This window comes from Poeciliopsis prolifica, unplaced genomic scaffold (genome assembly GCF_027474105.1).
Source record: "Poeciliopsis prolifica strain line A6 unplaced genomic scaffold, Auburn_PproV2 SCAFFOLD045, whole genome shotgun sequence".
Classification (NCBI taxonomy): Eukaryota; Metazoa; Chordata; class Actinopteri; order Cyprinodontiformes; family Poeciliidae; genus Poeciliopsis; species Poeciliopsis prolifica.
The window spans coordinates 4,791,705-4,808,904 of NW_026562420.1; the positions used below are offsets into that span (position 1 = coordinate 4,791,705).

The 17,200-nt window shown below is 40.1% G+C and overlaps 2 protein-coding genes across 7 annotated transcripts in view; one reads left to right on the forward strand and one right to left on the reverse strand.

Moving 5' to 3' along the window:
* camk2d1 (calcium/calmodulin-dependent protein kinase (CaM kinase) II delta 1) overlaps positions 1-3,422 on the forward strand; it is a 78,217-nt gene extending 74,795 nt beyond the window's left edge. For all 6 annotated transcript variants that reach the window (XM_055056392.1, XM_055056394.1, XM_055056393.1 and 3 more), the window contains 2 exons: positions 1,949-2,177; positions 2,262-3,422. In XM_055056392.1, the coding sequence (XP_054912367.1) occupies positions 1,949-2,177; positions 2,262-2,265 (233 nt within the window). In that variant the 3' untranslated portion in view covers positions 2,266-3,422. The remainder of the gene's footprint in view (positions 1-1,948; positions 2,178-2,261) is intronic.
* Positions 3,423-9,875: 6,453 nt separating this feature from the next.
* The window catches only part of ank2b (ankyrin 2b, neuronal), a 76,458-nt gene continuing 69,133 nt past the window's right edge, over positions 9,876-17,200 (reverse strand). Inside the window, 3 exon segments of the mRNA XM_055056389.1 lie at positions 9,876-12,474; positions 15,871-15,962; positions 16,099-16,287. Coding sequence (XP_054912364.1) covers positions 12,258-12,474; positions 15,871-15,962; positions 16,099-16,287 — 498 coding nt within the window. The 3' untranslated portion in view covers positions 9,876-12,257.

Here is a 17,200-nt window from a genome sequence, read left to right on the forward strand (position 1 = left end):
AGGATCAGGCAGAAACCTCTAGTACATTGAACTTTTCTGAAAGTAAGTGTGCAGAAGAGGAGATAAATTTATGTAGCTGTGAAATGAAAAGCTGATCAGAACATGAACATCCAGGAGAAAGTCTTTTCAAAACCTTTTTCAGTAACCTTTTCACAAGTCATGTTTTTGCGCAGTCCACAGTCATTGGCCACTTAACTAGGTACACCTGGCTAGTACCCTGTTCAGAACTGCCTTAATTTAATCCTTCATGGCATAAATTCAACACGGTACTGGAAACATTCCTTTGCTCCATATTGACATGATAGTATCAGGCAGTTGCTGCAGATTTGTCAGCTTTACATCCATGATGAAAATCTTCTGTTCCACCACATCCCAAAGGTTCTCTATTGGATTGAAATCTGGTGACTGTGGAAGCCATTCGAGTTCAGTGAACTCATTGTCATGTTCAGGAAACCAGGCTGAGATGATTCACACTTCATGTCATAGTGCAGTATTCTGCTGGAAGTAGCCATCAGAAGATCAGAACACTGTGGTCATAAAGGGATGGACATGGTCAGCAACAATACTCAGGTAGGCTGTGGCGTTGACACAATGCTCATTTGGTACTAATGGGCCCAAAATGTGCCAGGAAAATGTCCGCTACACCATTACACCACCAGCAGCCTGAACTGTTGATGCAAGGCATGACAGATCCATGCTTTCATGATGCTGACGCCAAATTCGGACCCTACTATCCGAATGTTGCAGCAGAAATCGAGACTCATCAGATCAGGCAACGTTTTTCCAATCTTCTATTGCCCACTTTTGGTGAGCCTGTGTGAATTATAGCCTCAGTTTTCGATTCTTAGCTGACAGGAGTGGCACCCGGTGTGGTCTTCTGCTGCTGTAGCCCATCCACCTCAAGGTTCAACGTATTGTGCGTTCACAGATGTTCTTCTGCATACCTCGGTTGTAACGAGTGGCTATTTGAGCTACAGTTCTATCAGCTCTAACCAATCTAGCCATTCTCCTCTGACCTCTGGCATCAACAAGGCATTTGCGCCCCAGAACTGCCACTGCCACAACTGTTCTCTTTTTTGGACCACTCTCTGTAAACTCTAGAGATGGTTGTGCGTAAAAATTCCAGTAGATCAGCAGTTTCTGAAATACTCAGACCACCAACAACCAAGCCACATTCAAAGTCACTTAAATCACCTGTCTTCTCCATTTTGACACTCAATTTGAACTGCAGCAGATCGTCTTGGCCATGTCTACTTGCCTAAATTCATTAAGTTAGCCAATCATGTGATTGGCTAATTCAACATTTGTGTTAATGAGCAGTTGGACAGGTGTACCTAATAAAGTGGCTGTTGAGTGTATACTGCTAATGTGTGATTGCATACCGTTTAGTATAAAAAGTATTTATACACTTTAATATAATCAATAGCTATATTATTTCCCTTGCTCAGAGTAGTACAATTTTTGCCATGCATGCTGATGACACAAGATAAATATTTCTGTATAACTGCATAGTCATTCATGGTAATATAGGTATAACAATCCTGTTCTGGAAAATGAACTTGATATGATATGCTAATTTCATGGCTTAACCAACTTATTCAAGTTGTAAAAGTGAAGGCAAACATGGCTGAACCGCCATTAAAAGAAACATCAACGGGTTTACAGTTTGCACCGGACTGAATTTCACAGAATTAGCTGCTATCTGTGATACGGTAGCTTCTGTAGTGTTTTGGCTACTGCAGCTTTGGTAGCCTTTACCTGGTTACTTGGAGCTCACTGTCGGGTTGATGTTCATGTTTGCATTTTCAAATTTTCTTGTAAAAGTCTACCTGCACTTTGTCCATTCTCCGGTCTCCATTTTATCACATCACTGCTCAAAGATTAAGATCGCCTGTAGGTTCATCGGTTTTCTCAGGTTTTCCGGTTGGTTTACTTTTGTTCTCCGTAGCTCTGTCTAAGGGAAAACTGCCCATCCACACCATCCTGCTGAACCCCCACGTCCACCTGATCGGGGACGAGGCGGCCTGCATCGCATACATCCGCCTTACACAGTACATCGACAGCAACGGCATGCCGCGTACCATCCAGTCTGAGGAGACCCGCATCTGGCACCGGCGTGATAGCAAGTGGCAGAACATCCATTTCCATCGCTCCGGCTCACTCACCATCCCCTCCAAGTACGAAAAGATGGTGCACAACCATATGGTGACGACTCAAGTGAAACCACGTTTTATCTAATGATCATGTGACCTGTGTTGCAGTTGAGGTGACACTCTTGGACCACAAACAGCCTCCAGCAAGACAGCTGACTAACCCCAACCCCACCCACCATGTGGACAAACATCCCAAAGCCAATCCCTGCTATCCTTTGCTATAGCTCCGCCCTCAGTGTGTTGTTTACATATTGCAGCTGCTGCACTCATGTTGAAAAGCCAACAGACGTCAATGGAGGGATTTATGATTTTGTAGTGAGAATGTGTGCTGTTTCTGTCAGTAGTGTGTTTATTAGCTGAGTTTTGGTTTCACCTCTTTTACATCTGTATGTTTTAACAGGAGAGCTTTCAGGTGCTGCCTGGTCATTTTATAGCCTGTGTAAAGATGTGAAACTTAATTTTTTTAGCATTCCATGTATTCATATATTATGAAACGGTGAGGCACATTGACCAAAATGTCACACACTGTACCTCCTTCTTGCTCGTGTATCTTTTCAGTACTGCCATCTGTTTTGCTTAGACTCATGCTTGCTTTGTTTTGTTCAATCCATCCTTAAAGTGAAAGTCCATTCAGCTCTCTGGTTTGCTAGTGCCACCAAGTGTTTTTGGTATTTGTCTAAAAGGAAAGTCAAGTAAAACCTGATATGTCAGCTTCAACTGCCGCCCCCTCTGCAGGTAAAGGGAAAGCCTGTTCTGTGAGAATGAAAGCAGACATGGAATTTCTAAAGTCTTGCATATTCTCATACAATGAGTATATGCATTGATGAAAATGTTCTCTGTTCAAATTTGTTAAATTTTCTAATGTGATATTGATGCTTGCTCCTCTTGATAACTTCCTCTTTTAGGCTCTGGTTCTTCACCATAACATTCCTCAGCATCTGGTTCAAAGTACAAGCTCACGACAACTTTTGGTTTAGGTCTTCACTCATCATTTAGTTATTCATTTAATAGGAAATGAGTATCATCACCAGTGCTCTCATTATGCTACATTCTTGTCATTGCGGTGACGCCATGGGATTAAAGGGAAGTGGGCTCCAAATATGATGCATTCAGGGCCTTTGATCATTCTTCATTTTTGGACTGTTGTTTTGTCTATACAAATTCAGAGTTATTTGATATAATTATGTCACACTTTCTACAATATACTGATGGGCCAAGCCTAATGTACATCAAAAAATGTGAAATAAAATGTCATTTAGACCAAATGTGCATTTTTTAAATTTTTTATCAATTTCAGTTTGTATTTACTATTCAACCCCACCTGCAGCTACTCCTGGGTTTCAGATACTTGACTTGGATGATGTGTGAAATTCAGATGTAGGTCCGGAAGTGGATTTCTTCAATTCAAAACAGAGAAAAATGGATCACAGCAAGTACAATAATACCGTAAATAGGCTGGCACAGATTAGGTGTTGTGAAAAAATTTGTGCCAATTATCCATATTATCTCAGTGAAAAATAGACTTGTCTTATAATCTTGAGGATGTTGAGACGATCCACGTAACCAACTATCTGGAGCTGCAGACCTCATATTATATGATGAGCCGGGTGAAAATGTTCAAATGCCTGGAGAATAAAATTAAAGTTTCAGGTCGGGTCAACCATTTAGGATTGAAAGAAGCATTAAATTGCTGTTGACTTGTTTGTACCTGGTGAGTAGTGAGTTGTACTATTTTAAATAATTGGTATTTGATAACAATGAACTAACCCATGTTATTTCTATGAGCTTGACTCTCCTGGTAAACAATTTATTTAGCTTGTGTAAACCCAAATTCCTGCTGAAGTTGTATGTAGATGTTGGGTCGTAGGATGCTGGATTCAGGTCCAACGTGGAGCAACGATTCACCGCGATGTACAGAAAAATCCAAGTTCATGTCTGGCCATGAATATACGTCATGTGCAGACACAAACCATGTGGGGGAATAGTCACAGCTCACTGTGACTATATGGCTGTGTAGGTTATATTTACTTTATTTAGCTTTTTTTTTGCATGAAAATCCCACTTGTTGTCGCGACACCCCCCTCCCCACCCCCTTCCTTCACTCTCTCCTCTCTCAGTCACGACTTCCTCTTCTGAGAGGGGAGATGTGCTACCAGCTCTCCATCTAACAGGTGAATTGAGTTTTCCTAAATCAGCTGGGATTCCCCCTGTCCAGAACTGAAGTAAACTCTGTTTAAGCTGACATGGAGTAAGAATTCGCCTGGTTACTGACGGCCTACATCAGATGTCCCACCCTTCTTCCCCTGTGAATTAGCCAGACTGAGCAGCCTGCAGCCAACTGGTTTCACAGAGCACATCTGTTTGACGGTCGCTCCTTCTCTTTATCACAACTTGCACTTGTTACTGAACCAGGCTGGTTTTAGTGACCCAAGGATGTTGTTTTAAATGTTTTAAATTACTTTTTCTTCCCTAGAATCAAACATCATAGCTATTTTATGACCATCAAAGAACTTTGAGATGACTTGTTAATTGAATGTCCACAACGTCTTTTAGATTTTCTTTATGCTAAATATTTCTCAGTGAAGCAATTTTGCAAGGGTCACTACAGCTTAATTAAGTAGCAGAAATAATCAAATAAGTAAAATTAATCATCTAGCCTATCTTTCCCTAACGCTGATACTAAGAACTAAAAAGGGAACCTTTGAGATGAAGTTTGGTGTTTCGAACCCCAGAACTGGTCTGATGATGAAAGGTGTTACAGCAGGAGGAGGAGATTGATTGACGAAGGCAGGGATCTCTGTTGTTTCTGAGGAGCTTCCATCTCTGCATCGATGGTGAGGTCACACAGGACTTGGGTCTTCATCTTTGCCTTGATCTTCATCTTTTCCGTGGTCTTCATCTTTGTCTTCGGAGTCTTAACCCAGCCGATGAGAGAAGTGCGATTTGAAGCCACATGTTGCGGGGCTGATAGGTTGGTCAGACTGACCGAGTTTGAAGCCGATCAATGAAAATCCCTTGGAAGAGTTCGATTAAATACGGAGGCTGTAAACGTCAAAAATGGGGTCAAAATCAGAACTTCAATCCAAAATGGCCGTCAAACTGTGCAACTTGGACTATGACATTAATTGTAAATTCTGAGCAGTTCTACAAGTGTATCAAATTTCATGTCTTTACGATGAAGTAAGTGAATAGCAACGAGTCCTTTGAAAATTGCGAGGTGGCGTCGTTGAGCTGTTTCTTTTGCGATTTTTGCAATGACCTGAAAATACAAAATTTTGAAACTCCTTGACGCTTCAGCCAAGTTTGGTGAGTTTTTGAATATGATAAAACCTCCAAAAAGGCCCCTCTTTAGGGAGGCAGAATAATAATGAAAGCAGCCTCGAGCGGCCCTCGCAGCCAAGCGCCGCTCCGGCCTGTTGGCCACTGCGGGCAACCGCCGCCCGCCAGCCACCGCAGAATCTCTCAGGCAGTTTCCAGCACCGCCGCCTGCAAGCCACCATAGAAGCTTTTTCCAGCACCACCGCAGAAGCTGTTGCGCAGTTTCCGCACCTGTCCACTAGGCGGTACGCATCAATGCCCCTGACGATGCGCAAAAAAACTGGTACAGATCGGTGGATGTAGCGAGGAGATATAGCTGATGGGTTAACCTAGGGGGCGCAGTAGAGTCAGATTACATTTCAATGCTGTTGGGCTCTTTAGTGGTCAACAAAGGCCTTACATATCTAGTTTGGTGCTCGTCGGATGATCCATGTGTGATTTAAAGACAATCGTATGAATAAGACGAGGGATTGATATTCGCCATTTGGCCACGCCCACACTGTTTAGCCAGCAACCAACATTTACAGAGTTCATCATCATGTCATTACATGTCTGTTGGCACAGCATTAAACCCACATAAATCATGCAATAGATTAAAAAACATGTTGCTTCCCACTGGAAGTGGACAGGGCTAAGGTGATGTCACCAAGTCACCATGTGAATGTTATCAGCACTGGTCTGTAAAGAGACATAGGAGGTCTGATGCAGCTGCGATGTTGCATTTTGAAGGTACGCTACCTTGATGTTTTATGACGAATAGTCAGTTTCACACTTAGCCACGCCCACATGCTTTGATGTATGAGAAATCCTTTGATATATTTTGACCTATGATCCCTCAAGTGTGTGCTGAGTGATTTTGAAGTCTGCACCAGAAAAATATAGGAGGACTTCCATCAGATACCACGTGTATAACAAAGAGAAAATGACGTCTTTAATCCAAAATGGCCGACTTCCTGTTGGGTTTAGACCATGGGTCCAAAAGATTTTTTTCTACGTCCTGACATGACACACATGTGTACCAGGTTTGGTAATTCTAGGTTAAAGTATGGCTTGGGGCTGACCATTTAAAGTCTTCTAGAGAAATTACGGCACGCCCACCAAATTTTGTGATGGATTCCTGTCGGGGAGTGGATAAGGACCCATCGTAGTGAGATTGGAGCAGCTCGGCCCAAAACTGTGGAATTGAGAGCCAAACGTAGGCAACGGCATAACAGGTGACTTCGGTGATGATGCGCAAAAAATCTGGTGCGGATCGGTGGCTGTAGCGAGGAGTTTTATCTGATGGATTATGGGGTGTAGCGGAGTCAAATTACATTTCAATGCTGTTGGGCTCTTTAGAGGTCAACAAAGGTCATACATATCTAGTTTGGGGCCAGTAGGATAAGCCATGTGTGATTTAAAGACAATCGTATGAATATGACGAGGGATTGATATTCGCCATCTTGCCACGCCCACACGGTTCAGGCAGCAGCCAACAATGACAGAGTTTATCATCTTATCATTTTAAATCACTTTGCAAAGAATGAAATCCATATAAATAACAGAGAAAAGTGTTCTAGTTTTCCCTATGTTCAGTACCCAGATTGTCTGACCTACACTTTATTAAATACTTCACAATGACAAATAATTGGCAACAGTGTGTTTTTTTTTTTAAATACAGTGTGTAAGTGAACAACAGCAAGACGAAGATAATTACAAGTGAGATCTAAATGGAGTGCAACTTAAAGCTTGTACTAAAATGAGGAAGAAAAATGGTAAAGTTGAAGATTTACCAGTTTGATAAACCGGTAAAAAAATCATTGATAAACCAAGCGCAATGCACATTAACAAAGCACAGTTAACTATCAGCACATTAGAACAATTAGGTATTAATCACAGCAAGTGCTACAAGTAAATATTAAAACCCCAATGGATTGATAATTTTATATTATCATCTATTATAAAAATATATCATAACATATTAAAATATATATTTTATATATACATATAGATATGTATGTATGTCTATGTACACTATATATAGAGAACAACTGCATCATTGCAGAGCTGTTCGAAACAAACCTTTAAACAGGTTCTACACATAAAAACAAACTAACAAGGCTGAATGAATAAAACTGATGTATAAAGCACACTATTCAGTTTCTTAAATTAGTAAAGCAGTCCGATAACTTTACAAACGTTGCAGGCCTCAGTGAACTCGGTTAGCATTCGTCCTTGGAATGAACAGCAGTTCCAACGATAGCGTCTCTGAGAACAACCATGAGGAATGAATGGCTTACTCACCCCACCATGGATTAATGGCAATAAAACTGTTCCAACAGTCGGTTACGGCTCACGAGCGTTGTTCGGATCTTCAGCTCCAGAACTTTTATTTTTTAAATAAGTTTTTTTTATTTTTATCTATTGCAGGTCAACATGCCTTTCATTCATTTTTATGACTTTAGTGAATTGTAACAGGCTTGTTGAGTCCAAGATTACAATGAAGTGAATGGGTTGTTTTTATCTGTCATGGCTCCTTGTGAAAGACGATGTGATGTGTGCTCAGTCTCTGTTCTGTAACAAAGTAGATTATCAAACTATGTTGATGGAATGAACGTCTCCCTTCATTTCATTTAGAACTATAAGCCGTGTTCTGCTCCAGGCTCTTTCTCCAGATGAGGATCAATGAGCAAAGACTTGCACTTGGAATAAATACAGATTAAGAATATATTCTTTCTCTGCTTCTTTAGTTCTTGAAACTTTTTTCCCTCACTCTTAAAGGAAAATTTCCAAAAGAGTTTTTACGCATGAATTATTTTATCAAGTTTTTGGTGTCATATTTATTTCCTCAATTTAGATATAGTACTTAAAGTCATGTAATGAGTTTGAATCATTGCACAAACTGGCATATTTAAAGTTCCTCACAAATTCAAATTTTTTTTTTATCAAAGAAATGTATCTGTGCATGACTTTGCTGCTCATAAGGCTTTCATGTATTTAGTCCATGAAGCTAAGCCCCAGGAAGTTCATGTGATAGAGATGTCTTCCACTTCTTTGAAGCACCATTAATAATTATTTAGAGATAAAGGCAATATCGTACAGTTGTGTGTGAAAGATTAACAAATATTTGCAACTTCCTACACAAGCGAGACTTTCAAATAGTTATCAGTCCAGTATAAGCCGAACCAATACAAATGTTGAAGGGGGCACAGTGGATTGAAATAGCAATTTAATGCTGTATTCTTTCGAGGTTCACAAAAATAAATCAGTGATACTGACCCCTACTGGTGAATTACAAATGTAGTTATTCGTGATCTTTAGCAATCTCAGTGATTGAAGTTATTTCTCTAAAAAGTCAGTTTCTCCCTCAATATCTTTATTATTGGTGGAGTAACACTGACCCCTACTGGTGAAATACTGGTATAATTATTCATCATCTTTAGCTGTGTGTGTAAGGCAGTCTGTTTCATTGGTGGAGTAATACTGACCCCAAGTGTCAAATTTGCAAAATGGTTTCTGATGAATGATCTTCTTTCTATAATTTCTAACCAAAAATCAATGACTGTTTGTACTGTAACCCACAAAACAAAATTATAAAAAAGCGAAAACTTATAATAATGTATATTTAAATAATGAATATGTTAACCTGCATAACATAACCTATATTTCATGGGCTGCTGTGGTGTTAGCTGGGCGAAGGTGATGTCATCAAGTGACCATGTAAATGTGTTCAGGACTGTTCTGCAGGAAGACATAGTAAATATTATGCAGCTGTAATCTTGGAAGTTATTGAGTCTTGATGTTTCACAGCAAATAGTCAAAGTTCTCCACGCCGCCACGCCCACCTGCTCCATCGAAGCTGGTCGGGGTTGGAATCCTCAACACACCAACATGTTTTCTGTGTCTGGGCACAGTTTCATGTTGATGAGGTCAAAGAGGTCAGATAGCGACAGTTCACAGTAAAACATTACACTTTCTGTTCTCAGGGGGCGTGCCCTAAGTGATGTCATCATTCGACCATAGGGTATTGTAGGAGACCCGATGATGATCAATCACAGAAACTCTGGTGCCTCTGTGAGTTTCTGTGTAGGAGATATAGCAGTTTATTTTTTTATGGCAAATAGGTGAACCTTGACCCCTGCTAACCCCCCTTCAGCATACTCAAAAACTCACCATTTTGATAAGTTTAGATGGGACATGCCTTATGAACAGACTGACCGAGTTTGAAGCCGATCAATCGAAATCCCTAGGAGGAGTTCGATCAAATATGAAGGCTGTAAACCGCAAAAATGGGGTCAAAATCGGGCTTATAATTCAGACCTTTCTAGTAGTTTTCTCTAATACTTGGGATAAAATTTAAAGAAGTATATTTCTTTGTATAATGACCTCCATCTTGCTGTTAGAAAATAATGACATCACTTCCTGTTGGGCTCATGTTCAGTTTATTGTTTTGCCATGTACACACTGCAGCTGCTATGCCTTTTGATGTTTCAGGTTCATTTATTTTAAGAATAATTCAGTCATACATGCCCGCATAGATACTTGCATTGTTAATATGGATATATTGAGATCACCATGGAAACAAGATGCTTCTATCAAATTCATTGACTGCTTTGGACACCACAGGTTTTGTTCTGCCATTCTATCATACTCAGTGGTAAAGTAAAAACATGGCGTGATAACTGCACCTAATCAGTCTGGTCAACAAAACCAAATAGCCAGAACACAAAAAACACACCATGTCAATTTGCATTATTTACATTTAGCTTTTGAAACCTTTCAAACACACAACCAAACATACACTGTCAGCTCGAGGTGCTGCAGGTCTAAAAATTATGGGAATAAATAAGAAAGGAAATATTTGTGATGACATGCAAGAGTGCTGGAAAGAGCCTGGACTTCAGCTGGTTTTTTATTGAACAGTGGTAACAACATCCACTCAGCTCCTTCACAAAGGCTGTTTCAGGACTATCAGATTTGATTTGGACTTTAGAACAGTTTTGATTTTAGTTGGTCTTCTTACTATCAGCTTCAGAATTAACAATAACCTGTCTTATTTAGCTAAATATTAAGCTAAATAAGACAGTTTTAGTCAAACTAACCACATAGCCCCATTCATCCCTCTGCTTCTACCTGCAGCGTGATTATATAGAGATTGAAAAATGAGGCTCAGCTGATCAGGCGGACTGATACCAGCCACTTGTAACTATCTTATATAGAAATGCAGATGTCCAGCTTTGCAAGCAGCAACAAAAAACAGTGAAATGGATTGCATTTTATAATTACTACAGTGTTGCCTAGTAAAATCTGAGCTGGACTTGCTTCAGAGAACCTGATTCAAAGTCTGCTCTGCTTTGTGCATGTCACACATCACACAATGCTGATGTGTGACATGCATTTTGTCGCAGGGTACCTGTAATGCTCCCAGCCAGAGGGTGGCGCCAAACACAGCAGATAAAAAAGCAGATGTTGATCAGAAGACAAAAACAGCAAAGCTAGTTTCAAAGAATTCCACTGCCCACTGTTGTAGTGATAAATCTCTTATCTTATGTCTAAGAATTCCTTCGCGAAGAAGCTGAAGAGGAAAAAATCCAGTTCTATGCTAAAAGCTGACCAGAACTCATGTTGTGAACAACGATCCTCCACTGTGATCAGAGAAGAGCCAATCTAAATGATGCAGCTGTTAATGTTACTTTGATATTTGAAAGCTTCCTTCTCTTCCTCCGCTGCCATTGCTAAAACTACTGATAGACTACAATTCTAAAGCAGTGCAGAAAAACCAACATCATCGTTCACTATTTCTGCTGTTCGCTGATTGGTCTGGTAGAAAATCTATGGGAGAAATGGAGCTCAATGAGACTGAAGGGAAATAAGGATCAAGTGGAACGATGGCCAGGCTAACGAAACATCGCTCTGCTGCACATGTAGTAATGACTACTGATTACACCCTTCAAAGCCAATTCCATTCAGCAGTTTCTTCATAAACTTGTCTTCAGAGAAATATGAGTTAATGTATTAACCAGCAAATCTGACTGAGACTTTTTGCTATTAAAAGTTTGGAATTCCAGTTTGCAGAACATGTAAGAGTTCTCAGCACTTAAGTTCTCATTAACAGAAAGTAGAACCAAGGGTTGGGGAGAAGTGCTCCAGGTGCATCGACACATTCCTCATCACCACTTTCTTTTTCAATAAACACACTATTTACAGTCACATGCCAGAGGAGGCGCTACAACGCTACAATTTGACACACTGGACTTAAATTGAAATAAGGTTTGATGCATGATGAAGATAAAAGCTATGATCATATAGGTTTGGCTCTGAAACACACACATCACCATTTTATTATCTCCATGGAACAGTAATTTTATGAGTAATTTCTCCAGCTATATCAGTAAATGTACAGCAGGTTTTCATGCTGTATTAAATGCTTTAACAATTTGTTGATTTTCTGTCCAGTCACATCTAGATTCCTTTCATCTTCTGTATGTATAAATCTTTACAAGAGTTCTTGAAGAAGAGGCCCATGAATGAGGTGCAAGAAGCTCCATTTAACAACAATGCACATTTTGGTGAGTTGTACCTCCAACACATCGGAACAGCTGAACACTAAGAAATAAAAGATCTAAAACTGAGAGGTGCTTTCTTTGGTCAAAATCAGAGCAAATGGGGAAAAAAAAATGTTAAAGCATAAATCCTGTTCTGAAATCTACAAACCAATTACTGGAGAAGAGAACATCTGGCTCTGAGAAAGAACTTCACCAAACGTTTCAGTGGAAGATGTAGTAAGGGTTCAGTGGAAGTAGCTGCTCAGTCGTGGCTCTTCTCCTCCTCTTCCTCTTCCTTGTCTTCTTCCTCCTCCTGGTCATCCTCACAGTACCTCTGGAGCAGGTGGCGCAAGTGCTGCTGCAGGGCATCGGGTTGCAGAGCGTCTGGGGTGTCTTCCAGACGTTCCAGGTGTACATGCTTCCCCTGGGCATCCCTCACCACGGTCCTCTTCTGGGTGCATGACTTATACATCTGGCTTCTGCAGGAGCAAGCAAACGTGAAAAGGAGTGAGACTGAAGTCAGATCAGGTCAGGCCCTGAAAACACATATAATTACTGACAGACCTGGAGGGAAAAAGAGCAACAGGGAATGGCATGTTATTTCCCTGATTATTGTATTAATAAATCCTCAGACTCTTGAAAAATCAATGCATCAGTGATTATTGCTTGTTGTGTGAAGAGTTTCTTCTGCTGATCTGAATTCATTCCTTTGTGAGAGTTCATAAGTTAAAAATGAAAGGATATTTCATTTTATTAATTTAATTGACAAGAAGTCATTGGTTACAATTATTAATAATTACATAAACCAAAACATAGGTGTGAGTTCAGATTCCCAACAATCTTGATTCTACCATTTGAGGTTGGTACAGAATTCTGATTTCCAACAAAACTAAAAGGTTCACTTGATTAATCTGCTGCCATACATCATGTGATCAGTGGAGACACCACAAACTAAAACGTTAGTTGTGTTAATCCTAAAATACAAAGTGGTATAAAGCTCCATTAAGACCTGAAGATCTCAGTGTCCTTAGACCAGAGGCATGATGGTGTCAACCAGTCTTGCCATCAATCTTTCCAGTATTAACATTGACTGCTGCCGCTAATCCTAAACATCAGCTCCACCAACCAACACTACTTAATTTCTAAAACGCTAACTTCAAATTGAACTGCCCCTGCAATAAATCTCAGAAACACTTGAAAGATAACCCTGAAGTTATAATCTTCAGGCTTTTTGTCTTTCTGCCTCATGATCTTCTGAATTATGACCATTTGGATGATCCAGAGGAGACCTGGGAGAAACTGATGTGGTCAGGTGAGACCAAAATAGAACTTTTTGGTGTTAATCCCACTCGCTGTATTCGGAGGCAAAGAATGATGAGTGCCATCCCAAAAACACCATTCCTACTTTGGGGTGATTTTCTGCACATGGGACTGGGGCCGTGTCTCAACCTGGGGGGAGAACAACCTCCTTCCCTCAGTTAGAGCAATGAAGATGGATCGTGGCTGCATCTTCCATCATGGCAATGACGCAAAGAACACAGCCAGGATAACCAAAGAGTGGCTCTATCTATAAGAACCATATCAACGTTCTGGAGTGGCCAGAGCCTGATCTAGAGAAGATCTGTGTGGAGGAATGGGCCAAAATCTCTGCTGCAATGTGTGTAAACTTGGTGAAACTGTTTAAATTGTCAAATTTACCTCTGTAATTGCAAACAAAGGTTACTGTACCAAATATTAATATTGCTTTTCACAGGTGTTCAAATACGTATTTGCAGCAGTAACACAAATAAATTATTTTAAAAATCATAAATTGCGATTTCTGGATTTTTTTTAGATTATGTCTCTCACAGAGGACATACACCTAAGATGCAAAGTTGCAGGGTGTTCAAATACTTATTTCCCTGATTGTAATTTTTATATTATAATTTACATGTTCTGTAACAGCAGACATTCAATTTATTTTTATATCTTGTCTGTGCTTTATTTTGTTCTTTATTTTGCGTTAAATAAAGTCGTTGAAGAAAAGTAGGAGAGGAAGCTAAACTGTTGGGTAAACTGAAAGTTTTTACACCTTTCAAAATAAGGTATAAAAACTTCTTTTGAAATGGCCTTGGCTTGACAAAAAAATTAAAACATTTTTCAAGGGGTACAAATACTTTTGCAAACCATAGTAAATATTTAACTGCTTGAATTCTTTTCAAGTCGATAACTAAAACTTCAACACAGATGTCAAACTTTATCAACTGATCATTTCCAAAAGAGCCAAGTGAATTAGTGCTTAAAAAAACAACCAGAAAGAATAACTTAGTAAAAACTAAGTACACTAAACATTTCTCAAAGTTGGAAAAAATGGTAAATGAAAAGTTAACTACGCTATTAACCGATTAGTGGAAGTATGCTCAGTACTGATCTGGGATCAGACATCTGATTAAAAAACCTCTCATTGGTTACCATGGAGACTAAAGGTAGGCTGGCATACAGACATTACTGCTGACAAGGACTTAATGTCATAAAATGTCATAAGTTTTGATATAGGAGGATTTAACTGGGTGATTGGTTATATATTCTAAATCATTACTATATTATTTTTAATGGAACTAAAGTCCCATCGAAGCAGAGTGTTATTGCTGATTTTCATGCTGAAATGAAGACGATTCTGGCTGCAGAATTTTTTCTGGTTCATTTCCCTTTGGGATCAGTCTGATGGATTGATTGAGTGAATTCTCCAATGACGTGCTCCGATGAACCCAACTTCAACCACAAAGATTATGTATTGATGACACAGCCATGAATGACTGGAGAAGGTTCATGAGTCAAACTTCTCAAATTCCTCTCCATAACGTGCATCTTAAGATTCCCTCCATGAACACCATGAACAGAATTGTTGAGTTAGCTTTGATGGACAACATTGCATTGAGGATGCGCTCAGGGCAGCGCCTACAGAAAGTCACAGAGCACATTGAACTTCTCGAGGAAGCGTAGATTCTTCAATGACTGCAGAAAAAGTGTCTCCTATGGAGAGTGGACTCTCTTCTGCCATCATCTGTTGGGTTAGTGTAGCAGCATAAGAGACTTAAAAGCCCAACAAGCAGATAAAGAAGCTGGTTTTGTGCTGGAACCTCTGAAGATTTTTTGGGTACACCTTAACACAATAGTTATCAATAACAACTTCTTGATGAAACTTTAACAGTTTGAATTACATTTATTTTCCTTTGGGATTATTACAAATTGTGACCATAAATCTTCTCTCCCATACCAGTCCTGCTTATAAAACTGAAGACACGTGTCAACCACCACATCAAGTGTCTTCTGGATCTCAAAGAAAATGTCATCCACTCCTAAATGTACCTTGTTCACCATGGCTTCTAAGAATCTTAAAGCTCTGATGACTAAGTGCTCATTTGGAAAGTTCTCCACTCAGACCAAACCAAGCTTGGAACAAACCCTGCTTTGCTTCTTTGAGGAGCAGAATTATTTGCCAGTCTTGAACCAGTAGACCAAATATAAACACTCACCACACATGCCATCATAATATTTCAATATTATGATGTTCCGCTCCCTTCAAAATCGGGCACATTCCATGACATGTAATACTCCAGTATGCAGTAATGCACCTCCTCGGTAAAAGCTCTGACAGAACAGGAGATCTACAGCAAAACCTTTAAATGTGCCTCTAGGTGAGTTTAGTTTTTCATAGAATTTGTATCTTGCCCCAACAGCAATCAGTTCAAAATTGGAACAAATGGTAAGTTCAAGAGTCAAAACTTTACTCTTTGCATTTTTTAAGCAAAGTTTAAGCACTGAAGATAAGAAGGGGAAGTCACACCATGCCTGTGACTAAGAGCTTGTCTTCACATTATTGCACATAGCCCAACCTTTTAACCACAGAACCGTCCTCCTGTACCATCTCCTTCTCTACCACATGAGGCAGCAGCACTTTGCCAAAACCTCCAGCATAACTCAAAGCCTGGAGGGGAAGAGTGAGGGAGAGGAGACACATCAGGTAGAGAAACTTCTGCTCAGCAAAAAGGTAACTGAAAAACATCACACCTTCCACAGATAAGAAAACAAGAATCTCAGCTTTTCTATTTGGACATGCTGACCTTCTCAAAGTCCTCCTGGGCTGAGGGGAGGTCAGCAGACAACAAGGGGTCTCCTCTCTGCTTCTCCATCCTCTCACCCCTCACCACGGTCGTTTTGACAACTTTGCTGACTTTTCGACCCTGAACAGGTTCCACCTCAAACTCTGATGCTGTGGTGGCACCCAGAGCCAGGGGTTCAGAAAAGGTCAGCTGGAAACAGAACAAAAACACACCAAGAAACAGTTGGAGATCGAATTTCTGTAGGACACATATAAAACTTAACCTTAAAACAGTGCAATCCTGTTCATACCCCAAAAAGATTTTTGCATTTTGTCAAGCCACACCCACAAACTTTAATGCCTTCTGTACATTAAGATTATATTTGTTGTGAATTGGTGCTATATCTTCATTATTTCATTGAATTTTAAATGATAAACTAATGCAGCACCATTATGGCCACCATTATGACTATTTGATGAAAATAATGTCAGTACATTTCCTATGTAAAAATCTAAGAAATATTGTGTGATTTTCTTTTTGAGGCCCTCTGAGTCAACACTTTGTAGAAACACCTTGACTGCAGCTCTTTTAGGATTTGTTTCTACCAACTTTTTAACATCTACAGACTGACATTATTGGACATTTTGAACAGCGGAAAATGATTGTTTTATTTTATGGTTGATTGTTTTTTTGTTTGCTTTGCATGTATATTGTTTTTGGGTTGTTGCTTTTCTTTTTCCTTGTCCCCTTTTGACAATCCAAACACCCTGGACTGAGGTGGCCACCTGGACAGGTGTCAGCAGAGGCTGATTAGAGCCAAAATAAAAGGAGCCTGGCTGGGAAGAAGAGGAGAGAACTGGTTCTGCAGCCACGGGAACTGACACGCTGAGGGGAGCAGACGGAGCCGCTCATCCGGCACAAGCGATCGAGAGTTGGACAGACGGCCCAGAACAGAGGCCTGTAAGTAAAGTTCCTTTCTGGTCGAACTGATCCTGCAGAGAGCTGGCAAAAAGCACGTCTTCCGACGGAGTTCTGGTGCGGGGATGCTAGCGCTTTCCTGTTCTTTCCTTTTAGTTGGACCGAAACGTAAGGGGGCGTGGCACGCCGAGGAGTGGAGTGGTGG